This window comes from Tamandua tetradactyla, chromosome 4 (assembly GCF_023851605.1).
Source record: "Tamandua tetradactyla isolate mTamTet1 chromosome 4, mTamTet1.pri, whole genome shotgun sequence".
In the NCBI taxonomy this organism is placed as follows: domain Eukaryota; kingdom Metazoa; phylum Chordata; class Mammalia; order Pilosa; family Myrmecophagidae; genus Tamandua; species Tamandua tetradactyla.
In genome coordinates, this window is record NC_135330.1 from 192,297,677 (window position 1) to 192,324,290 (window position 26,614).

Below are 26,614 nucleotides of genomic sequence, written 5' to 3' on the forward strand. Positions count from 1 at the left end.
TCAAAGAAATTTCATTTTCCCTGAAGAAAAGCATTCTTTGCAGCTTAAACTTTCAAGAAATTTCACAACTCTGCAATAAACATATGCTCACCAACAATATGATTTTTAAAAATAAGCATGTCCTCTTCAAACCAAATAAAAATATTTTGCCATTAAACCAGAACTAAGCAGAATTACAGACATCATTGCTCTAGCAGCAATGTACTGCCCAAACCATATTCCTGGTTGCAAACTCAAATGACTATAGCAGTCGAGTAAGGAGAAGTCGCGTGGCTATGGTGAATTAAGAGAGCGCATCCTCCCTGTTTTGGCTTCTACGTCCCCCAGAAACACCTGACCCTGAAGTGATATGCATATGATGTACTAAGGCAGTTCTTCCCGGCAGGTGACCAAAGTCATATGCATATGATGTACCAAGATAATGCTTCTGGGGAGGTGACAGATCTCCAAAGAAGAGGCAGCAGGTGCTAAGTTTTGGAAGTGAAAATGCTCCAAGGTTTGGAAGTGTGGGGGAGAACCAACTTTGTCTGCACACGCCCCCTAACTAGAGTATCAGTTGTTCTGCTGCAGGTGCCAGTGATGGAATGCAGGCCCAGGATTCCAGCATCATTTGATCTTTTGATTTTTTTCAAGAATAATCAGAAACCATATAAGTAAAATTTCCCATTTTTTAGGGAAAAAAATTATTTTTTTTTAATAAACTGTGCGTGAACCAAGTAAAAGGTCTACAGACTAAATGTGGCCTCCAGGGCACTAATTTGCAAGCTCTGCCACAGATTAACATCTCAACCACAAGCACACAAAACAGCTTAGTAACAGTACGATTACTAAGAGAAAATTCCATAGGCTGGAGTCCATGTTCTTAGGAACCATAACACAGACAAGGACTCACTGCAGGCAAATCACAATGAGGAGGTGTAAGGGCCAGTGCTCCTCTGGTCAGCTGTGAGGAGGACACTAAGGGGACTGAGATGTGAGCCTGGGAGGAAAGGAAGCCAAGGTGAGAACCCATTCCTGTAGAGTGAGCTCTATATAAATAAGGAGCACATCACTGACATGTTTTGAGGGACCCCAACAAGGGGTTAATCAGCATTAGTGACCATCGAGAGAGCCAGGTCATTGATCAGCATCAATCTGTCACTGCACTAGGGATCCAGCCAACAAGAAACATGGGTCAGATTTGGAGGACCTCACTGGGTAAGGTTGTGCAAAGGCAGTTGGGGATATTGACCAGAACAAGGTAAGTCCTTCAATGATGAAAAGATTCTGACACGATGTTTTACAGGTTACCATGACCAGGGAGTAAGACATGGATCTAGTTATAAAAATGCAGCAAAAGTTAAGGATTTAGGAATAAAAAGAATCCCAGTTACTAAATCGCAGGCATATATTCAGCAGCAGCACAGTGGCCCTAACAACTTGATACTGAGGTTCCCAAGGCACAGCATTAGTGCTTCTCCAGATGCAGGACAGGGAGGTGAAGGGCTGGAGAGAAGGGGGACATGAAGGTAGGGGGGCCAGTAGAGTTGGCTCAGCTCCCGTCCACTACCACTGCTCATTAGATGCTACAATGGGAGAGAGCAGGGATGGAAAGGAACCAGGGCTCCTGAGAGACAGCACTGGTCCCAGGGTGGAGGCTGAGCCCTGAGCACCTTGTTTGGTCCCAAGGGACAAATCAAAATTGTGTGCCACTTAAAAGGATACAATAAGACACACAGCATCACTTCTGTGAGATTCCTACCCAAAATGTATAACCTGAACCTAATCACAAGAAAACACGAGACAATAGTCCCCAAACATGAGTCCCCAAATGAGGGATATTCTACAAAAGAAATGACCTGCAATTTTCAAAAGTGTCAAGACAATTAAGGTCAAGGAAAGACTGAGGAACTATCTTTAAAAAAAGGCTTTTTAAAAAAAACCTTAAAGAGGAAAATTAAATCAATCACACTTAAAGACAATGTGTGATTCTGGGCTGGATCCTTTTTTTATAAAGGACATTACTGAGACAACTGGGGACACTTAAATTTTCCTTGTTTGTAGGAAGTACACAGTGAAGTGTTTAGGAATGATAAAGCATCATATTAGTAACTTACTTATAAATGATTTAGAAGAAAAAGCAGCATTCTATATACTGTTCATGCAACTTTTCTGTGAACTTGTTTCAAAATAAAACTTAAAATAGTAATTCCATTCCTCAGCACCAAAATCAAGTTTTCATAACAACACACTAAGAGAAGGTACAAAATCTATGTAGGAAGAGCAGAAACAGATGTGGTGAGGTCAGTACTTTCTCCTCTCACTCCTCTGTGCCAAGAACAAAGTTTACGAATCAGGAAAGCATCAAAGCTAATTATTTTAACTATACTAGTTATGATTAAACATGGGACATGCCCTAAAAGAGATTTTTTGATTATCTAGTAATTACTTAATAAGTCTTAATTGCTAATAACATTAATAACTTTTACTCAGTGTAAATTTTCATAAATCACTTTCAACTACAAAAGCACATTTCATAACATCCATTACCCAAGAACTACCAACAAATTCAGAAAACCCTATGTTACCTTTTGTGTGCTTCCTGTTTGCTGCGACATTCTTCACAGTAATATTTGTATTCACTACAGAGGGTCTCTGTGTTGCTAAAACCCCTGTGTAAATAAATATATTCAGTATATACCAGGAATCATGCATTCATTTTAAAATATAACAAATCAAAGATAACAATAAACCTCAAAACAAATAATTCTATAAATACCTTAAGCAATGAGTAATTGATGTATTTTGTTCCACGTCAACAGAAAGGTCTAAAAAATCTTCATCTTTGCTGCTTGTCTGCAAAAACAGGGAATTATCTGTCTTCTTCATACATCAGTAAACTGATAGAATTAAATGCATATTACTAGTAATAAACATATTAAGAATTCTTTTTCCCCAAGTTCAACTTGATGTGGATGGATTATCTATAAGGAAACTGAGTAATTCTTATTAAATGTATAGGTAAATCACCAAAGTACACATTTGACTGATTCTCTTAATGGCAAAGGTACATGTGATGTGAATTTTCATTACTTTCTAAAATCCTGGTGTCATTTTAGAGTACGAAACACACTGTACCATATAACCATATACACTGATTCTTAAAAATGAACACAGGCCAAGACTGCAGGAAGATTCCTGACAAAGGACATGATACCTGTACTGCTTTATAATTCAAAAAAGATTTAGTAAAAAATGCCATATTACAGTCTTCACTTATAACATTCTTTTATTTCTCACAACATCTAACGTAAAGTTATAGTTTAACTTATGGGTAAATCACCTTATAAAAATATATTAATTGTGCCTATGGAAGGTAAAAGGGCATACCTTTTCCTACCTATTTCCCAGGTGGGCACATAATGTGGGGGGGGGCCCTCTCGGTTCAGCCCTGTGCCTCCCACACAGCCACCACACACTCAGCGGAGCCCATGCTTTTCCGGGTGAGGACTGCGTCAACTGCAGGAGCTCCGATCACTAAGCTCTGAGAGTGTGTGCCACCGTAGGTATCGTGTATTTATGCAAACGTGAGTACACAGGAGTAAAGTATGCATTACAGCTTATGAATGGTTTTGACTTTCCTTAACCTCTGCATTAAACTAGCCACAGAATGTACTAACCCCCCACATAAGATGCCACTCCACCGTAAAGGATGAGGTACAGCAAAGCTGTACCATAACTAGCAGGTTCTCAAAAGATTGCGTGCATAAGGAGAGGAGACACAACTAGGATGGAGGAAAGGGAACTTGATGTGTTCGAGAAACTACATCTGGCCCCGTTCTTGTGTGACAAGGAAGAGTATGGCAGAGGTAAGCTACAGCCAGAGCAGGCAGGGCTTCATAGGCACAAGTCTGGTTTCTCCTCAAAATGAATTTCCCAGACGTTGGCTCAGGGGTCTTTCTCATGGACCAGACCTGTGGGTCCCCCTGTGTGCATACCCCCGCCAGAGCTGCTGCCCCTTCTACACTCAGCCTCCTAAATGGGTGGGCTAGCTGCCTGGCCCAGCCAGGGTCCACTGCACCTCGCGGCCAGTGTGTTTGCTGTGCCCGTGCCTGTGCTCCTAGCACCCGTGAAGGGCTCGTGTCCATCCTCAGCACATCCGTAAGACCTCACCCCAGACACCTCCACGTCCCACCCCAGCCTCAGTGTCACTGTCATGTACTTTACTTCTGTGTTGGTAATAATCCACAAGGCAGTATCACGTTTTTGTTAAAATCATCTTTTTTTTTTTTTCAAATTATCTTTTAAGAAATTAAATGACAAGAAAAATGTCCATGTTTCCACGTGGGTGCCATCCCTGCGATCCATGCTCCTCTGGTTTCCTACCCCCACTGACAGACCCTAACCCGGTTCTGCCTTCTCGAGATCCCACAGGCCCCTGCGCTGCCCACCTGCCCCAGGCCCCAGCGCTCATGAGGGGGGCGGCACCACACTCCCCAACCCAGATGGTGCTCAGGACACGCTGCCATCCCCAACACCTCACTCGGAGGGTGGCAGCACCCCCAATGCTGGTGTCAGCTCAGCCAGTCCAGGCCTGGACTGGTCAGCTGGGGCCTGAGCCTGCGGTGCCTGTGGGGTAGTTACTTCTCCTCAGCCCTGTATCTACCACATTTGAATAAAACACTTCCTTTAAATCACCTTCTGCCTGGCTCCAATCACTACTGTGACCTTGGGCCACTTGTGTGAACTCTCCCCACCTCAATCCCCATCTCCAAAAAGGAAACTAACAGTAAGCCCCTTGGCAGCACTGAGAATCCTGGTCAGTCCCACAATCTTCATTTTACATTTTATGTTTATAATAATGTTTTTAAAAAATTATCATAAGGGTACTCTGGACCATCTAGTTTCTTTTAAGTTACTATGTCTCAGTTCACAGTTGTTTTGGTGCCAGGTGATCACCACGCAGTGCACTATTTAGCTTTTCAAAGTGTCTGTAAACATGTCTGGTTGCTGATAGGCTGATATGGCCTAATGTCAGCCACATTCACAAAGTTTTGAGAAGAAATCAGCCTAGAAGTCAGTGAAGAAGGTTAGGCTGGAGATATAGACTTGGGAAACTTTAGCACAGGTAATGAAAGCAATCTTCTCAATTCAGAGTGAGTAACCCACAATGAAATCCTGGGGCTACCTACATTCAAAGAATAAATGAAAGAGAAGCCAAGGAATGAGACTGAAAAGGAACCGTCATGGAGCAGAGGAGAACACCAGAGAGTGTGTTGTGGCACCAGCTTTCTACCAAGTAGGGTGCGACCAACTGCACTGCAAGAATGGACTGGACAGCCACCATTTCCTCTATGAAGCCCATCCTTATTCTTCCCAAACTTGTCCCGTTCCCATCCAGATGGGGTTTGCCATTCCCCGCCCCCCAGGACAATCCGAGCTGACCTACACCATGACACACGGCATTAGAACTGCCTGATTAGGTGTTGGCCTTCCTGAGCCTATGAGTATCTCGAGATCAAAGATAATGATCTTCTGCCACCCTCTAACCATCTCCTTAGCATAACTTGTTCTTAAACCTCCGTGTAACACTGCACAAGGAAGTCATATACATTCATATATTCACTCTTGAGAAATCCTGGATTTCATCCCTCCCACTCAGTTTGGTAAAGGCGTGGTACTAATGAGCATGTACATGAATCTGCATGACGATGGCTTAGATTCTGAAGAAATATTCCCAATTCATACCCTTAATTCTTGGCAGACCATCTGCAAATATATACTGCAGGTCACACAAAAAATTACTAAAGAATGGGAATGATTAGAATCCATTCATCATAAATCAAATCAGTAACTTTTTGAACACTATGATAAGAACGGCTGATAGAACTTTTCCAGCCAAAACCTTTCAATCCCCACCCCCACCATCCTCAGTCTACAAAATAAACTTCAAAGGCCTCCACACAGGGACCTAATCCAATCTCATCTATTGCTGCATTTCTAAACATGTTTAAGCAAATTCAACAACTTTCTGCTCTTTGACATCTTCTAATACAAACCAAAATCCATTAGAGCAAACATCAAGCAACTGCCATGTTTTCTGATATTCCTACCTTTTGAATTGAAATGCTGCTCTGATTATCAGGCAACATGTTTCATAAGGCATGGAATTTAGCTATGATAACATTTTTCTTAATATGATCCATCAAAAAAAATCATGTTAAAGTAATTATTAGACTTGATTAAACCAAAAAAGATAGTGAGCCCACTTCTCTACATCAAATGCTGGCACAGTTAAGCCATTCCCATAAATACCTGATGATCATGCAGGGCAATGGACAAGAGCACACAGCAAAGATATCCTACTCCGACAGCTGCTAATACTCTCACACTCAGTTATACTTCCATTTGGCCTGATCTGCCTCACCACTCAGAATTTATTTAGAAAAGGAATTTTATTTACTTCTTGGTACTGTATCCTTCATTAATTAAAGTTACATTATCAACAGTGATCATTTTCCAGATGCCTAGTTATAGTTTAAAAAGATTAATACATAATTGAGAGTCAACAGATCACTCATTGGTATGGGGCTATGGCTTCTATTTAAAGCTCCTATTTTTCATTCATGGTTGAAACAGAAAGACAACCATTTGTTTAAAAAAAGAGAAAGAAAGAAAGAAAGAAAGAAAGAAAACTGCTCTCTGCTCCTTATTAGTCTCTGCCAGTATCTGTGTATCTGACTTGGGGCATCAAATGGACTATGTCATTCTCCCCAACATCCATAAGGCACCCCTCCTGCCTTTCTTGCTGATGCGCCCTCTTTTCCAATGGACAACGCTATTAAAACTAATAGTACAAAGTCATGGTAAAAACTGAAGCAGGCAAAAATAAGTTCAATGAGGAGCAGGATATCTGCATGGTGCTAAAACATCTCCCCACAGAGGATAAGGAGGATAAAACCCAGCAGGTACACAATAAATATTAAACAACCTTGACTGGGTGATCAAAATTAATTTCACCAATGAAGGTCAAGTAGATAACGTTTGCTCTGAGGACACAACATCAACAAAGTAGCATTCCAGCCAGTATCACATAACCTGCAAGAACTCAGGAGGAAACCTCAGACAAATTCAGTATAAGAGTAGAGGCTGTATTTTTTAAAAAACATAACTGTCATAAAGGGCAGAAAAAGGCTATGGAAATGTCCCAGATTAAAAGGAGGTTAAAAAACACATAGATTCTATACTGAAGGGGGGAGATGGGGATGCTATAGGGGACATTACCTACTGTATGGATGAAACCGGATAATGGATGCTAGATTAGATAAATATTTGATCTTCATTCCTCAAGTACGAAATGAGATAACAAGGTAAGATTGTACCAGAAGTGCTGGGTTATTGATCCCAAACATAACCAACTCTCAAACCTCTTCCCTGCGGCTCATCTGGGTATTTTTTCTTCCTTGAGGGTGCACAGTAGGCTTTCATTTTTATTCCAGCGATTACTACTAAATTCAATTTGTGGGAAAAGGAAAAACAAAACAATGTCTCTCTCTGACCTGTAAGGTTCTTATGGGCTCCATCAGGGCCCTGAGGCTTCCAAACAGAAACAAAAAATCAAGTAGTTCATACTGTTTGCTGTCAATAAGCAGCACTTCATAAAAGTAGAGTCATTTCAAATAAAAAAGTACATCCATCTAAGAGAAGCTGTTTTAAAAAATGTACTTCCGTAGCATTTACAGTACACCAAAGAATTACAACTTTCAAGTTCATCTTCCATCAGAGAATAGCTTTTAATATAATAATTTTTTTCTACATAAAATGTTATAATATACTCACCGTTTCACAAGTAAGACATCTGGTTTCATTCGTTAATGTTCCCTGAAAAATCTCATGAACCCACGTTGGGTCTGGTGTGCTGTTATTGTTTTCACCGTCAATATTACCATTTGGTAAACGGCCATTTTGTTTTTCCTGCTTTCTCTCTTCTTGTAAAATATCGGCAATTGTATTTAGTAAGTAATTTAAAAATTCATGGGCATCTTGCTGCATGTAGTTGTCAAAAAGCTCTAAAAATAAAAATGCAAGCAGATTAATTTCTGAGTAATAACTTCATACAAAATCAAATTTTAAGAAAAAAGGTACTGTTCTACAGTACTATTTGGTATTGTTGGTAATGTACAAGAAATAAATAATTTTCACATCTAAAAACTATGAATGAATTTGGGGAAAATAAAATGTTAAGATGAATGGCAAACTTAATTAAAAAAAACAATACTGGGCAGGTCACAGTGGTTCAGCAGTCAGAGATCTTGCCTGCCATGCTGGAGACCCGGGTTCAATTCCCAGCGCCTGCCCATGCCAAAAAAAAAGCAATACTAATTGATGCATGACAAAAGGGCAAAATCTATTCTCACATATTTACATAATAGACATGGAAAAGATAGGAGACTACTGTAGTTTTTTTTTTTTTTTTTTTTTTTAGCTCATTTAACATTACAACATGGCAAGGTTTTAAGTAGAAGCTGGACAACCCCTTGCCAGTGTCAAGTCAGCTGCATAAGAATTAAAAAGGAAATTTGCTAAAAGTATAAACTACTAGGCTGTACATTTGCGAGATCCTGGTTTAGCAGGTTGGGGTGAGGCCAGGAGCTGGGGACCAGTCAAAGGCTCCATCAGGTGATTCCTACATGCAATCAAGTTTAGGAAATAATGGTATCAGGGATTTTCCATTTAATGCAGGTCATCTCTAATGTGAGATTTTATAACTCCATAAAATGTTCCCTGTAGTTATACAAATGAGTAAATATAATGAAAATATTATAGAAATAGTTACCATGAAAAGGTTAACTGGAATACCTTGTATTACGCAACTATGTGAACTTGTTACCAGCCTCATTTTACAAATAGGGAAATCAGAAGGGTAAGTCACACAGCTGGGATATGGCAGAGCTGGATTCAAGCAAGCAGCTTGACACCACCACATGACAAAGTAACATGTCCACTGAGTGATTACTAACTAAGTAAGAACACTTTGACACGTAATGAATTGACTAATCCATTAATGTAAAATAAACTGAGAAAAAAAACTACCTACCTAGGAAATTTTCTTTTTAGAATATCAATGCACATTTAACAAATTTCAGAAAGATTACAGTTTAAAAGAAACTTTAATAAAAGTCTAAAAGAAATTACATTTTAGAAGCGCTATAGACATGACTACATAAAATTAAGCTCTGTTATTAGAAATCATCTTTTAAACTCCCAAAGAAACACTGAAATCAGAAAAGTATCTTCAACATATAAAGAGCTCATCTAAAAAAAAAACGACATAAAAGGAAAAGGGCTTGAACTCAACAACTGATAGAAAAAGAAATTCAAAGGTTAAGAAACATTAAACTGACTTCGAAGACTTGCAGAGTAGGGTAAGCTGGATTCATTCCTACTCAGTAGGACAGGGTAGGGGATGGGGGAAATGACCGGACTGCAGTTCTGTGGGGTGAGCAACCGAAGAGTCTGCAGTATCGCAGAGGGAGGGAAGGGATGAGGAGAATGGGGCGGGCAGAGCAGGGTGGGTCTGACTGGTCACAACACCCACCAGGTATGGGCAGCGGCACATGGGCAAGCATGGCTCCAAGGGAACTCATCGTCCCTCTGCTCCAGGTCGGTCCCAAATGATGGTTGAGGAAACCTTCCTGCGCAGCGCCTTTGTCAGTAGCACCACGGGGAGCCTGGAGGCATGGCTTTTTGCAGTGGTTGACAAGAAGTCCATACACGCCACGCCCATGCATAGCGCATCCCACACCCTGCCCTGCACACCTCACAACCCACCAAGCACCCCGTGCCCCACCCCCATGTCACCCGTGCCCCACAACACCCCCTGCCCTGCATTCCAACCCTCTGTGCCATGTGTACCCGTGCCATAGTCAGTGCACCCAAGCACCCAATTCTTGCCCTGGCCCCCCACACCCTGTAACCCCTGCACCACAACCCACAAAATTCGCCCACCGCACACTGCACCCCGCACTCCCACAGCAAACAGCCCTATCCCCCCCACTCTACCCCATGCCTCCATGCCCCCCATCTTAATGGAACTAAGGGAAAAATTCCATTCAAAACAGCCAGTAAAAGAATTAAGTATCTGCGAATAGATTTAACCAGGGATGTAAAACTTACCAGTTTTCTGCACACAGAAAACCACAAAATATTGCTTAAAAAAATCAAAGCAGATCTGAATAGGCGGAAAGACTTTCCCTGCTCATGGTTAGGAAGGTTAAATGTAGTTAAGATGTCAATTTAACCCAAATTGATCTAGAGATTCAACACAATACTAATTCAAATTCCAACAACCTACTTTGAAGACTTGGAAAAGCTAGTTATTCATTTGGAAGGGAAAGAGATCCTGAATAACTAAAAACATTATTAAACAGAAGAACAATGTGGGAGGACTGATTTCAAAGCTTATTACAAAACTACAGTGGTCAAAACAGCATGGTACTGGTACAAAGACAGAAGTACTGACCAATGGAATTGAATTGAGTGTGCAGAAAAAGACCACAAAATTTACAAAAATTTATTGAAAAATGCCCAGAAGAAAATATAGAGAAACATCTTCAAGACCTAGTAATAGGAGGTAGCTCCATAGACTTTACACCCAAAGCACAAACAATGAAAGAAAAAATAGATAATTGGGAGATCCTCAAAATCAAATGCTTCTGTGCCTCAAAGGACTTTGTCAAGAAGGTGAAGAGGGGTGGGCCACGGTGGCTCAGCAGGCAAGAATGCTTGCCTGCCATGCCAGAGGACCCAGGTTCGATTCCCGGTGCCCGCCCAAGTGAAAAAAAAGAAGGTGAAGAGGTAGCCAACTCAACTGGAGAAAATGTTTGGAAATAACATCATTTGATTTAAAAAATCATACAGCTTTCTCCGTGGACGGGCGGCGCTCCCGCCGCCATCCAGCCCTCCTCTCCCTCTTTCTCCGCGGGCGGGCGGCGCTCCCGCCGCCATCCAGCCCTCCTCTTCCCCCTTCTCCGCCAGCGGCACTCCCGCCACCATCTTGCCCTTCCCTTTCCCCTCCTGCTCCGGCAGCGCTCCATCCGCCATCTTATCCTTCCCTTTCTCCTCCTGCTCCGGCGGCTCTCCAACCACCACCGTGCCCTCTTCCGCCTTCACCGGCTCCTCTGCCACCATCCTCGACAGCCTTGCCACCCTCACCTTTTCTCCTCCAGAACAGCTACTAGGGGAGTAGAAACGATACAGAACAGCTCCCAGAGCCACGACAGAGATCAAAAAGACAGCATATCCCATTCTGGAACGGGTGACTGTCTGGGAGAACCAGCTCCTGTGACATTTCCGAGGGGCGCGGGCTTTCCCGGGCGGGACGGCAAGTGGACAGAGTCCCTCCCTTCCTCCTTCCCAGGCCAGTTGGCAGAATTTGGCAGGTGGTCCCCTCAAGCCGCGGCGGCTGGTACCCCCACCACGCAAAGCCCCCCGGAACCAACTGAGAGAACTGGATCGGAAATCCCCAGACCGCGGAGAACACTGACCGGGGGTGTCCCTTCCAAACACGTGACTCCCCGGTCCGGCTGGGAACGGTGCGCTCTCCCGGGCTGCGGCGGCTGGCGCCCTCCCGTCACGCTTGGCGCCCCGGGCCAACTAGGAAATTTGGTCGGGCGCTCTCCCGGGCTGCGGCGGCCAGCGACCCTCCCCGCGTTCAGACTCCCGGGCCGGCTGGCACTCTTCCAAGCCGCTTCAGCTGGCAAACCTCCCCAACGGCAAGAGTTTTCCAAAGTTAAATGACCCACAGCACCTTTTACTGGTGGAACCCGCAGACAAACGTGGGCCACGAGCGCCACCTACTGGGCAGGATAAGAAAAACAGAACCCAGAGATTTCACAGAAAAATCTTTCAACCTGTTGGGTCCAACACCCAGGGAAATCTGACTAAATGCCCAGATGCCAGCAGAAGATAACGGATCACGCTCAGAAAATTGAAAATATGGCCCAGTCAAAGGAACAAACCAATAGTTCAAATGAGATACAGGAGCTGAAACAACTAATGCTGAATATACGAACAGAAATGTAAAACCTCTTCAAAAACGAAATCGATAAATTGAGGGAGGACATGAAGAAGACATGGGCTGAACAAAAAGAAGAAATAGAAAAACTGAAAAAACAAATCACAGAGCTTATGGAAGTGAAGGATAAAGTAGAAAAGATGGAAAAAACAATGGATACCTACAATGATAGATTTAGAGAGACAGAAGATAGAATTAGTGATTTGGAGGATGGAACATCTGAATTCCAAAAAGAAACAGAAACTATCGGGAAAAGAATGGAAAAATTTGAAAAGGGTATCAGGGAACTCAAAGACAATATGAACCGCACAAATATACGTGTTGTGGGTGTCCCAGAAGGAGAAGAGAAGGGAAAAGGAGGAGAAAAACTAATGGAAGAAATTATCACTGAAAATTTCCCAACTCTTATGAAAGACCTAAAATTACAGATCCAAGAAGTGCAGTGCACCCCAAAGAGATTAGACCCAAATAGGCGTTCTCCAAGACACTTCACTAGTTAGAATGTCAGAGGTCAAAGAGAAAGAGAGGATCTTGAAAGCAGCAAGAGAAAAACAATCCATCACATACAAGGGAAACCCAATAAGACTATGTGTAGATTTCTCAGCAGAAACCATGGAAGCTAGAAGACAGTGGGATGATATATTTAAATTACTAAAAGAGAAAAACTGCCAACCAAGACTCCTATATCCAGCAAAATTATCCTTCAAAAATGAGGGAGAAATTAAAACATTCTCAGAGAAAAAGTCATTGAGAGAATTTGTGACCAAGAGACCAGCTCGGCAAGAAATATTAAAGGGAACACTAGAGTCAGATACGAAAAGACAGAAGAGAGAGGTATGGAGTAAAGTGTAGAAAGAAGGAAAATCAGATATGATATATATAATACAAAAGCCAAAATGGTAGAGGAAAATATTATCCAAATAGTAATAATGCTAAAAGTTAATGGACTGAATTCCCCAATCAAAAGACATAGACTGGCAGAATGGATTACAACCCAGCAATACCACTGCTAGGTATCTACTCAAAGGACTTAAGGGCAAAGATACAGACGGACATTCGCACACCAGTGTTTATAGCAGCATTGTTTACAGTTGCAAAGAGATGGAGACGGCCAAAGTGTCCGTCGACGGATGAGTGGCTAAGCGAACTGTGGTGTGTACCTACGATGGAATATTATGCAGCTTTAAGACAGGATAAACTTATGAAGCATGTAACAACATGGATGGACCTAGAGAACATTATGCTGAGTGAGTCTAGCCAAAAACTAAACGACAAATACTGTATGGTCCCACTGATGTGAACCGAAATTCGAGAATAAACTTGGAATATGTCATTGGTAACAAACAGAGTTCAGCAGGAGTTAGAAACAGGGTAAGATAATGGGTAATTGAAGCTGAAGGGATACAGACTGTGCAACAGGACTAGATACAAAAACTCAAAAATGGACAGCACAATAATACCTAATTGTAATGTAACTATGTTAAAACACTGAATGAAGCTGGACCTGAACTATAGTTTTTTTGTTTTTTTGTTTGTACCTTTTGTTTTTGTTTTTTTCTTTTTCCTTTTTTATAGATATATATTTTTATTATTATTATTTTATTTCTCTTCTCTATATTGACATTCTATTTCTTTTTCTGCTGTTTTGCTAGTTCTTTTCCTAAATCGATGCAAATGTACTAGGAAACGATGACCATGCATCTATGTGATGATACTAAGAATTACTGAGTGCATATGTAGAATGGAATGATTTCTAAACGTTGTGTTCATCTCTTTTCTTTTTTTTTAATTAAGAAAAAAAAAGAAGTCACTGAGAGAATTTGTGACCAAGAGACCAGCTCTGCAAGAAATACTAAAGGGAGCACTAGAGTCAGATACGAAAAGACAGAAGAGAGAGGTATGGAGAAGAGTGTAGAAAGAAGGAAAGTCAGATATGATATATATAACACAAAAGGCAAAATGGTAGAGGAAAATATTATCCAAACAGTAATAACACTAAATGTTAATGGACTGAATTCCCAAATCAAAAGACATAGACTGGCAGAATGGATTAAAAAACAGGATCCTTCTATATGCTGTCTACAGGAAACACATCTTAGACCCAAAGATAAAAATAGGTTGAAAGTGAAAGGTTGGGAAAAGATATTTCATGCAAATAACAACCAGAAAAGAGCAGGAGTGGCTATACTAATATCCAACAAATTAAACTTCAAATGTAAAACAGTTAAAAGAGATAAAGAAGGACACTATATACTAATAAAAGGAACAATTAAACAAGAAGACATAACAATCATAAATATTTACGCACCGAACCAGAATGCCCCAAAATACGTGAGGAATACACTGCAAACACTGAAAAGGGAAATAGACACATATACCATAATAGTTGGAGACTTCAATTCACCACTCTCATCAATGGATAGAACATCTAGACAGAGGATCAATAAAGAAATAGAGAATCTGAATATTACTATAAATGAGCTAGACTTAACAGACATTTATAGGACATTACATCCCACAACAGCAGGATACACCTTTTTCTCAAGTGCTCATGGATCATTCTCAAAGATAGACCATATGCTGGGTCACAAAGCAAGTCTTAACAAATTTAAAAAGATTGAAATCATACACAACACTTTCTCAGATCATAAAGGAATGAAGTTGGAAATCAATAATAGGCGGAGTGCCAGAAAATTCACAAATACGTGGAGGCTCAACAACACACTCTTAAACAACAAGTGGGTCAAAGAAGAAATTGCAAGAGAAATTAGTAAATACCTAGAGGCGAATGAAAATGAAAACACAATATATCAAAACTTACGGGACGTAGCAAAGGCAGTGCTAAGAGGGAAATTTATTGTCCTAAATGTCTATATCAGAAAAGAAGAAAAGGCAAAAATGCAGGAATTAACTGTCCACTTGGAAGAACTGGAGAAAGAACAGCAAACTAACCCCAAAGCAAGCAAAAAGAAAGAAATAATAAAGATTAGAGCAGAAATAAATGAAATTGAAAACATGAAAACAATAGAGAAAATCAATAAGACCAGAAGTTGGTTCTATGAGAAAATCAATAAGATTGATGGGCCCTTAGCAAGTCTGACAAAAAGAAGAAGAGAGAGGATGCAAATAAATAAGATCAGAAATGGAAGAGGAGACATAACCACTGACCTCACAGAAATAAAGGAGGTAATAACAGGATACTATGAACAACTTTACGCTAATAAATACAACAATTTAGATTTAATGGACGGGTTCCTGAAAAGACATGAACAACCAACTTTGACTCAAGAAGAAACAGATGACCTCAACAAACCAATCACAAGTAAAGAAATTGAATTAGTCATTCAAAAGCTTCCTAAAAAGAAAAGTCCAGGACCAGACGGCTTCACATGTGAATTCTATCAAACATTCCAGAAAGAATTAGTACCAACTCTCCTCAAACTCTTCAAAAAAATCGAAGTGGAGGGAAAACTGCCTAATTCATTCTATGAAGCCAACATCACCCTCATACCAAAACCAGGCAAAGATATTACAAAAAAAGAAAACTACAGACCAATCTCTCTAATGAATACAGATGCAAAAATCCTCAATAAAATTCTAGCAAATCATATCCAACAACACATTAAAAGAATTATATATCATGACCAAGTAGGATTCATCCCAGTTATGTAAGGATGGTTCAACATAAGAAAATCAATTAATGTAATACACCATATCAACAAATCAAAGCAGAAAAATCACATGATCATCTCAATTGATGCAGAGAAGGCATTTGACAAGATTCAACATCCATTCCTGTTGAAAACACTTCAAAAGATAGGAATACAAGGGAACTTCCTTAAAATGATAGAGGGAATATATGAAAAACCCACAGCTAATATCATCCTCAATGGGGAAAAATGGAAAACTTTCCCCCTAAGATCAGGAACAAGACAAGGATGTCCACTATCACCACTATTATTCAACATTGTGTTGGAGGTTCTAGCCAGAGCAATTAGACAAGAAAAAGAATACAAGGCATCAAAATTGGAAAGGAAGAAGTAAAACTATCACTGTTTGCAGACGATACGATACTATACGTCGAAAACCCGGAAAAATCCACAACAAAACTACTAGAGCTAATAAATGAGTACAGCAAAGTAGCAGGCTACAAGATCAACATTCAAAAATCTGTAGCTTTTCTATACACTAGTAATGAACAAGCTGAGGGGGAAATCAAGAAACGAATCCCATTTACAATTGCAACTAAAAGAATAAAATACCTAGGAATAAATTTAACTAAAGAGACAAAAAAAGCTATATAAAGAAAACTACAAAAAACTGCTAAAAGAAATCACAGAAGACCTAAATAGATGGAAGGGCATACCGTGTTCATGGATTGGAAGACTAAATATAGTTAAGATGTCAATCCTACCTAAATTGATCTACAGATTCAATGCAATACCAATCAAAATCCCAACAACTTATTTTTCAGAAATAGAAAAACCAATAAGCAAATTTATCTGGAAGGGCAGGGTGCCCCGAATTGCTAAAAACATCTTGAGGAAAAAAAACAAAGCTGGAGGTCTCACGCTGCCTGACTTTAAGGCATATTATGAAGCCACAGTGGTCAAAACAGCATGGTATTGGCATAAAGATAGATATATCGACCAATGGAATCGAATAGAGTGCTCAGATATAGACCCTCTCATCTATGGACATTTGATATTTGATAAGGCAGTCAAGCCAAGACACCTGGGACAGAACAGTCTCTTCAATAAATGGTGCCTAGAGAACTGGATATCCATATGCAAAAGAATGAAAGAAGACCCATATCTCACACCTTATACAAAAGTTAACTCAAAATGGATCAAAGATCTAAACATTAGGTCTAAGACCATAAAACAGTTAGAGGAAAATGTAGGGAGATACCTTATGAAACTTACAATTGGAGGCGGTTTTATGGACCTTAAACCTAAAGCAAGAGCACTGAAGAAGGAAATAAATAAATGGGAGCTCCTCAAAATTAAACACTTTTGTGCATCAAAGAACTTCATCAAGAAAGTAGAAAGACAGCCTACACAATGGGAGATAATATTTGGAAATGACATATCAGATAAAGGTCTAGTATCCAGAATTTATAAAGAGATTGTCCAACTCAACAACAAAAAGACAGCCAACCCAATTATAAAATGGGAAAAAGACTTGAACAGACACCTACCAGAAGAGGAAATACAAATGGCCAAAAGGCACATGAAGAGATGCTCAATGTCCCTGGCCATTAGAGAAATGCAAATCAAAACCACAATGAAATATCATCTCACACCCACCAGAATGGCCATTATCAACAAAACAGAAAATGACAAGTGCTGGAGAGGATGCGGAGAAAGAGGCACACTTATCCACTGTTGGTGGGAATGTCAAATGGTGCAACCACTGTGGAAGGCAGTTTGGCGGTTCCTCAAAAAGCTGAATATAGAATTGCCATACGACCCAGCAATACCATTGCTGGGTATCTACTCAAAGGACTTAAGGGCAAAGACACAAACGGACATTTGCACACCAATGTTTATAGCAGCGTTATTTACAATTGCAAAGAGATGGAAACAGCCAAAATGTCCATCAACAGAAGAGTGGCTAAACAAACTGTGGTATATACATACAATGGAATATTATGCAGCTTTAAGACAAGATAAACTTATGAAGCATGTAATAACATGGATGGACCTAGAGAACATTATGCTGAGTGAGTCTAGCCAAAAACTAAAGAACAAATACTGTATGGTCCCACTGATGTGAACCGACATTCGAGAATAAACTTGGAATATGTCATTGGTAACAGAGTCCAGCAGGAGTTAGAAACAGGGTAAGATAATGGGTAATTGGAGCTGAAGGGATACAGACTGTGCAACAGGACTAGATACAAAAACTCAAAAATGGACAGCACAATAATACCTAATTGTAAAGTAATCGTGTTAAAACACTGAATGAAGCTGCATCTGAGCTATAGGTTTTTTTGTTTGTTTGTTTTTTACTATTATTATTACTTTTATTTCTTTTCTCTATATTAACATTCTATATCTTTTTCTGTTGTGTTGCTAGTTCTTCTAAACCGATGCAAATGTACTAAGAAACGATGATCATGCATCTATGTGATGATGTTAAGAATTACTGATTGCATATGTAGAATGGTATGATTTCTAAATGTTGGGTTAATTTCTTTTTTTCCGTTAATTAATAAAAAAAAAATCATACAACTCAATAACAAAAGAACAAACAACCCAATTATAAAATGGGCTAAAGATATGAATAGACATTTTTCTGAAGAGCTAATACAAATGGGTAAAAACACATGAAGAGATGCTCATTTTCATTAGCTATAAGGGAAATGCATATCAAGACTACATTGAGATATCACCTCACACCTGTAAAAATGACTGTTATTAAACAAACAGGAAACTACAAATGTTGGAGAGGATGTGGAGAAATTGGAACATGTATGCAATCCTGGTGGGAATGTATAATGGTACAGTCACAAGGAAGACAGTTTGGTAGTTCCTTAGAAAACTAAATATCAAGTTGTCCTACAACCTAGCAATACCACCATTTGATATATACCCAGAAGAGATGAAAGCAGTGACACAGACATTTGCACACTAATGTTCACAGCAGCACTAGACACAACTGCCAAAAGATGGAAACAATCCAAGTGGCCATCAACAGACAAATGGATAAAAAAATGGATGTGGTATATTCCCACAATGGGATATTAGGCAGCAGTAAGACAAAATGAGGTCCTGAAGCATATGACAACATGAATGAACCTTGAGGACATAATGCTAAGTGTAACAAGCCAGACACAAAAGGAAAGGTACTATATGATTTCGCTATTATGACTGTGGTAAAGGTAATTTCGGAGGTTACACTATAGAATACAGCAGACCTAGAAGCCAGAGGTGGGGGAAGGGTTACCCAATGAGGATGAACTTAAATACAAGAGAATGGACAGAAATGATGGTAACTTTGGTGGAGTGATAAGCAACACTGCCATACTGAAGGTGAATATGACTAAAAGGGGATGTACAGTACCATAAATGCCACTGATTAAATCTACACTTACAAAAAGTTCCCACATGAACTATTTTAAAGATTTTGATTTTGGGCAATGAGTTAATAGCAGAGAAATAGAGGGGGTAAACTAAAAACGTATGCTATGGCCAATAGTTAATAGGAGGACGTTAACAGTACCACAGCACTACCAAGGACAGCTAATTGGGGGGGAGGGATAAGTGAAAAGAGGTAGATTTGAGTCGGTTCTCTCTCTATGGACCAATGAAAACTGTCTAAAACTGAGAGTGCCGCTGATTGTACAATCAAGTGAGGATACTATAAGACATGGTTTGTTTATTTTGGACACTAACCATGATGCCCAAAAGGTGGAGGGAACTGAAGGGTTCAAGGACTGAGAAGCTGAATAGCAAACTGTGATACATTTATATGATGGAATATGGTGTGGTTACAAAAAGGAAGGATGTCGAGAGGCATCCAACAACCTAAGAAACTTTGCGGACAATGTGTTGTGCAAAAAAATACAGAAACAAAAGAGTAAACATGCTAAGATCTCTTTCAGAAAATGACTGCATAAGAAAACTGGAACCTAGATTATAAGTCTTTACAGCAGCCACAGATAGTCTGAAGTTGTAAATGTATTTCTAGATTCTGAGACACTGAGCTATATGTATGTCAGCAGGTATTTCCCTGGAACTTTGAGTAACTATAAGACACCTAAGACCCTAAAATGTAGCCCTGAAAATTAGCATAGCTATATACAATAATAGTTAAAGTAACCAAAAAAGAGGTCTGATCTCAATCAGAGATAAAAATAAAACGAATCTGGCTGGGACTAAGGTAAATCAGAACACAGGGTAAAAAGATGATAGCGTGTGTACTCTAGACCTTTACCTATTGTATGACCAAAGGCAGAGAGGTTTATTACATCTAGAACCTAAATTCTCTGTAACACACAATCTAAATCACCCTGTCTGGAGAGCTCATTTAAACAACCCAAACTCCTGGAGTCCCGAATGAGAATGAAGCCTTGCAAATTTTTATTGCTTAATATAAAACCAGGATATATCTCAGACTATGGTGGGCTGATAATTAAAAAGTACTGGTAGAATCTCCTGAGGATCTGAAGGGGGAAAAATATACACACGCACTCATATATATAAATGGAACTCTCCCAAAACCCCAGGTACCCTCTCAACTACTGGGGACTCCCAAGGAAATAAGCCAAGCCCCTGATTTTGAGGCTTGTCCTTATGAAACTTTTCTCTGTAGTGAAGCTCAGACTACCTATAACAAAGATTAAGAGCTGCATCCAGGAAGCCTCTTTTGTTGCTTAGATGTGGCCTCTTTATAAGCCTAATCCTGCAGGGAAAATCAGTACCCTCCCCCCTACATGGGGTATATGTCATTTAGGGGTGAAAGTCTCCCTGACAATGTGGGACATGACTCCCAGGGATGAATCTGGCCCTGCACTGAGGAATCAATGCCTTCCCAACCAAAAAGGGGAAAAGAAGTGTGATAAAATAAAGCATCAGTTGTTAAGAGAAATCAAATAGAATCAAGAGGCAATTCTAGAGGCTCTTCTGCAAGCTTCAGTTAGTGCTAACTGCCATGGTTTGCTTAATCTCAAACAACATCATTCCTGTTAACTCCTGAGAACACATAGGACTCAAACTGAGACTCCATAAAAGTTTCATGCACTAAATTTGCTTTCCTGGAACCTATAATAACCAGAGGGCTCCTAGGCCAGATAAATGTTGAAACTCAGAAGGACCAGTCTCTCCAAGATCATTAACTAATCACATCCTCCTATTCTTTAGTGTCAACACCCTTCTGAACATGAAAAAGTCAGAACAGGCACTGCCAAAAGATCTTTATATTGGGAGAAGGATCAAAGGAAAAGGAGGAGTTATAACAGAGAAAACAGGATTTAACAAACAAGTATGACTGCTGAATTTACTATACTGGTATTTCTTCTAGTCTCCAGGGGTTTCGGGCAGATAGAAGGGAAAATATGTAATAGCGGAATGATAACCTATAGCAAATTCTAAAATCTGTTCTGTAACTACTTGTTGAAGTGTACTTTGAAAATTAATCCTTTTTCTTTCTTTTCTTTGTATATATATTTCACAATAAAAAGCATTTTTAAAGGTTAAGAAACATGAGAAAAGTGTTCAACCCCACTGAACAACATTCAACCCCTAATCAAAAAGGTCTTCATCTATCTATAAAACAGGATACTTTTCTATTAAATGTATGCTCTGAAGTATAGAAAGTTGAGAGAAAATTTATGAAAGATGGATTTGGAATAAATATTCAATCTGGAATTAGTTTCATTCAAAGAAGTGTCTAAGATGCCCACTGTGTATCATTTTATTCCACCTAAATTTAAAAAAATCAGAAAATTATGAACTATTAAGAGATGATTTCTTGGATGACACCAAAAGCAAGAAAAAGAAAAAAATAGATAAAATGGACTTTGCAAACATTAAAAATTTTTATACATAAAGAGACACTTTATGTATGAGAAAACAACTGCTTAACCATATAGCTAAGGGTTTATTATCCAGAATATATAAAGAACTGCTACAACTCAACAACAAAAAAGACAAAAGACCCTATTTAAAAAACCGGCAAATGATTTGAATAGACATTTCTCTAAAGATAAACAAATGGCCAAAAAGCACATGAAAAGCTACTCAATAACTCTGGTTATCAAGAAATGCAAATCAAAACTGTAATGAGATACGACTTTACTCCCATTAGGATGACAATTATTAAATAAACAGAAAATAGTAGTGTTGGCAAAATGCAGAAAAATCAGAATACTTATACAATGTTGGTGGGGTTATAAAATATTGCAACACCATGGAAATAAGTTTAGCATTTCCTCCAAACACTGAAAACAGAATTACCATACAACACCAGCAATCCCATTTCTTGGTGTATACCCAAAGGAACTGAAAGCAGAGACTGAAAGAGATATCTGTACTTCAGTGTTTACAGCAGCATTATTCTGAATAGCCAAAAGGTGGAAGAGATCCAGGTGTCCATCAACAGATGAATATATAAACATAATGTGCTATATACACATAAGGGAGTATCATTCAGCTGTGAAAAGGAATAAAGTTCTGATACATAGTACAACATAAATGAACTGTGAAGACATGTTGAGTGAAATGAGCGTGAGACGAAAAGAGGACTACTATATGAATTAGGGTTTTGTAGAGAAACAGAATCAACAGGGAATATTCGTAAATACAAAATTTATAAAAGTGTCTCACATAACCATGGGAATGTAGAGTCCAAAATCTGTAGGACAGGCCGTGAAGCTGACGATTCTGATGGAGAGGGTCTGGAAGAACTTCACAGGAGAGGCTCGCTGGCTGAAGCAGGAAGAGAGCCTGTCTCTTCTGAATCCTCCTTAAAAGGCTTCCAGTGATTAGATTAAGCATCACTCATTAAAGAAGACCCCCTTGGCTGATTACAAATGGAATCAGCTGTGAATGCAGCTAATGTGATGATTTAATTCTATGAAATGTCCTCATAGCAAAAGACAGGCCAGCACTTACCCAACCAGACAAGCAGGTACTACCACCTGGCCAGGTTGACACATGAACCTGACCATGACTGTCCAACCCTTGTCAACTTAGCAGCTATACTCATCACCTTAAACCATACCTAATTTCTAAATAGAAAACAATAAAAGACACATTTTTTTTCTTACCTAACAATACTCAATTGTCCTGCATATAACTGAAAGTAAATCTCTCCAGAATAAGGTGCAAGCCATTGGGTAATATTCATCTTAAAACTGCTATCTTACAACTTAAAATAGTATAACATGAACAAAACAGCATCGCAGTCCTCTTTTCTTAACTAATCACATGGTTGTAGTTCATATTTCTCACTACCTTCTTCCACTACACATTCCATGTTCCCTCTACCCTCAGCAAGCACTTCAGCTGGCCGTGGTTCTTCGCCTGCTCGGGCAACCCAAACCTTCATCCCTGAAGTTTCAGAGCCATTGCTAGCCCTGTTTGGATTGGGTTGTTACAGTTTTCCATTGACTTTAATCAAAGGGCATGGTAGTAATAAAAGACGCCCTAGGGGATCTCGTAAAGTCCAGAAAAACTCTTATTTACCACCATTGTGTAATTACAGTTCTATTTCCCCCTGATAATCAGGGTCAGTCACCCTAGCCAGTAATGTAATCCCCCTCATGGCTTGTTGATCGAGGGGCATGAGTAACCCAAAGTGACCAGGTGGCAGCCTTAGATTCCAATTCAATGGAATCATTGTTGTTTCTCCTGGTGGAAGCACTCCCCTTTTTGGAACTAAAACCTGTAGACCAGCAGAGCTCAGGGTTGCAAAGACAGGAAGCAAAAATCTTCCTAGTGGATCACTAGGGGTAATAGTGAGTGGTGCCACTCCCATTGCCACCCATTGGTTCCTTCATGCATCCTGGCTATGGGTGAAACAGCACCATCCAGCAGAAGCTGATTCAGAGCATACATAGTTTCCTGGAGAACGTTACCACAGCCCTTCAAGGTATTGCCACCTAGCAGGCACTGTAACTGAGCTTTCAAAAGGCCGTTTCACCTTTCTATCAATCCAGCTGCTTCTGGATGATGAGGAACATGGTGAGATCAGAAAATTCCATGAGCATGTGCCCATTCCTGCACTTCATTTGCTATGAAGTGTGTTCCCTGATCAGAAGCAATGCTGTGTAGAACACCATGACAATGGATAAGGCATTCTATAAGCCCACAGATGGTAGTTTTGGCAGAAGCATTGTGTGCAGGGAAAACAAACTCATATCCAGAGTATGTGCCTACTCCCGTTAGAACAAATCGCTGCCCCATCCATGAAGGGAGTGGTCCAATGTAATCAACCTGCCACCATGTACCTGGTTGATCACCTCAGGGAATGGTGGCATACTGGGGGCTGTGTGTGGGTCTTGCTGCTGGCAGACTGGGCACTCAGCAGTGACTGTAGCCAGATCAGCCTTAGTGAGTGGAAGTCCATGTTGCTGAGCCCACGCATAACCTCCATCCCTACCACCATGGCCACTTTGTTCATGAGTCCACTGGGCAATAACATGAGTTGCTGGGGAAAGAAGTTGACTGGTATCCACAGAACGGGTCATCTTATCCCCTTGATTATTAAAACCTTCCTTTGCTGAAGTCACCTTCTGGTGCACATTCATATGGGATGCAAATATCTTCATGTTTTTAGCCCACTCAGAATGGTCTATCCACATACCTCTTCCCCAGACCTCTCCACAATTTTCTAATTATGTCCTTTCCAAGTCCCTGATCATCCAGCCAAACCATTAACAACAACCCATGAGTCAGTATACAAATGCACCTCTGGCCAGTTTTCCTTCCAAGCAAAATGAACAGCCAGGTGCACTGCTCGAATCTCTGCCCACTGGGAGGACTTCCCTTCACCACTGCCCTTCAAGGACACCTCAGAAAGGGGTTGTAGTGCTACAGCTGCCCACTTTTGGATGGTATCTGCATATCGTGCTGAACCATCTGTAAACCAGGACCGAGCATTCTCATCCTCAGTCAATTCACTGGAAGGAACTCCCCAAGTGACCATAGCTCTGGTCTGGGAAAGAGAAGGCAATGCGGCAGGAGTGGAGACCAAGGGCATTTGGGCCACTTCCTCAAGTAACTTACTTGTGCCTTCAGGACTTGCTCTGGCCCTAACTCATATATATAGCACTTACATTTTATGATGGATGGCTGCTGCGCATGCCCAACTTTATGGCCTGGTGGGCCAGACAACACCGAGCTCATGATAGGCAACTGAGGTACCATGGTAACTTGGTGGCCCAAGATTAAGCATTTGGTCTCTATGAAGGCCCAGTAGCAGGCCAAAGCTGTTTCTCAAAAGGAGTACGCATCTGCACCAGATAAGGTTTAACTCCAAAATCCTAAGGGTCTACGTTGTAGTTCTGCTATAGAGGCCTGTCAAAGGCTCCAAACAGCATCTCTATTCACCACTGACACTTCCAGCACCACTGGATCTGCTGAATCATATGAGGAATGTGCTGTCACCAAAATCCAAAGAGACCAACTAGGCGCTGTGCCTCTTTTTTGTTTGTAGTAGGCATCAGATGCAGCAACTTATCCTTCACCTTAGAAGGGATATCTCGACATGCCCCACACGACTGGACACTGAGAAATTTCACTGAGGTGGAAGCCCCCTGCATTTTTATTGGACTTAGTTCCCATCCTCTGACACGGAAATGCCTTACCAATAAGTCTAGAGTAGTTGCTACTTCTTGCTAACTAGGTCCAATCAACATGATAACATCAACATAATGGACCAGTGTGATGTCCTGTGGGAGGGAGAAATGATCAAGGTTCCTGCGGACAAGATTATTACATAGGGCTAGAGAGTTGATACACCGCTGAGATAGGACAGTGAAAGTATACTGCTGACCTTGCCAGCTGAAAGCAAACTGTTTCTGGTGGTCCTTACTAACAGCTATTGAGAAAAAAGCATTTGCCAGGTTAATAGCTGCATACCAGGTACAAGGAAATGTATTGATTTCATCAAGCAGTGATACCACATCTGGAACAGCGCTGCAATTGGAGTTAACCACCTGGTTGAGTTTACGATAATCCAGTCATCCTCCAAGACCCATCTGTTTTCTGCATAGGCCAAATAGGAGAGTTGAATGGGGATGTGGTGGGATTCACCAACCCTGCATCCTTTAAGTCCTTAAGAGTGGCAGTAATCTCTGCAATCCCTCCAGCAATCCGATATTGCTTCTGATGTACTATTTTGCTAGGTAGGGGCAGTTCTAGTGGCTTCCACTTGGTTTTTCCCACCATAATAGCACTCACTACATGAGTTAGAGAGCCAGTGTGGGGATTCTGCCAGTTGCTCAGTATGTCTATTCCAATTATGCATTCTGGAACTTGGGAAATAACTATAGAATGGGTCCAGGGCCCCACTGGACCCACTGTGAGACGGACCTGAGCTAAAACTCCATCGATCACCTGACCTCCATAAGCCCCCACTCTGACTAGTGGACAAGAGTGACGTTTTAATGTCACTTCTGAACCAGTATCTAATAATCCGCGAAATATCTGATCACTTCCTTTTCCCCAGTGCACAGTTACCCTGCTAAAAGACCTTCAGTCTCCTTGGGGAAGGCTTGGAGGAAGATTACCATAGATTGTGGCAGTGTAACAGGGTTCTCCCCCAAAGGAACCTGGCCTCCCTTTCATTCAAGGGGCTCTGGGTCTGTAAACTCTCTCAAGTCTGGAAATCGATTAAGGGGCTGTGACTCTGTGGTTTTCTACTTCAAGTTAGAATTCTGTTCACTTGACCTAGAACTCTTGTTTACACAGCTCAAACAAGAATTTAGTACATCTATTGTATTTCTAGGTACCCCATGATTTACTAGCCAATGCCACAAATCTGTCAGATTATTCTGACTCCTGCTTTGAGTTTGCTGTCTATTATAATAGCCACATCCACCCTGTCTTT

General features: G+C 40.5%; 1 protein-coding gene across 8 annotated transcripts in view; it reads right to left on the minus strand.

Annotated features, from left to right (window-relative positions):
* The window catches only part of USP12 (ubiquitin specific peptidase 12), a 128,001-nt gene that overhangs the window by 13,501 nt on the left and 87,886 nt on the right, over window positions 1-26,614 (minus strand). For all 8 annotated transcript variants that reach the window (XM_077158906.1, XM_077158904.1, XM_077158905.1 and 5 more), the window contains 3 exons: window positions 7,819-8,048; window positions 2,759-2,835; window positions 2,568-2,651 (listed from right to left, as the gene is read on the minus strand). In XM_077158906.1, the coding sequence (XP_077015021.1) occupies window positions 2,568-2,651; window positions 2,759-2,835; window positions 7,819-8,031 (374 nt within the window). In that variant the 5' untranslated portion in view covers window positions 8,032-8,048. The remainder of the gene's footprint in view (window positions 1-2,567; window positions 2,652-2,758; window positions 2,836-7,818; window positions 8,049-26,614) is intronic.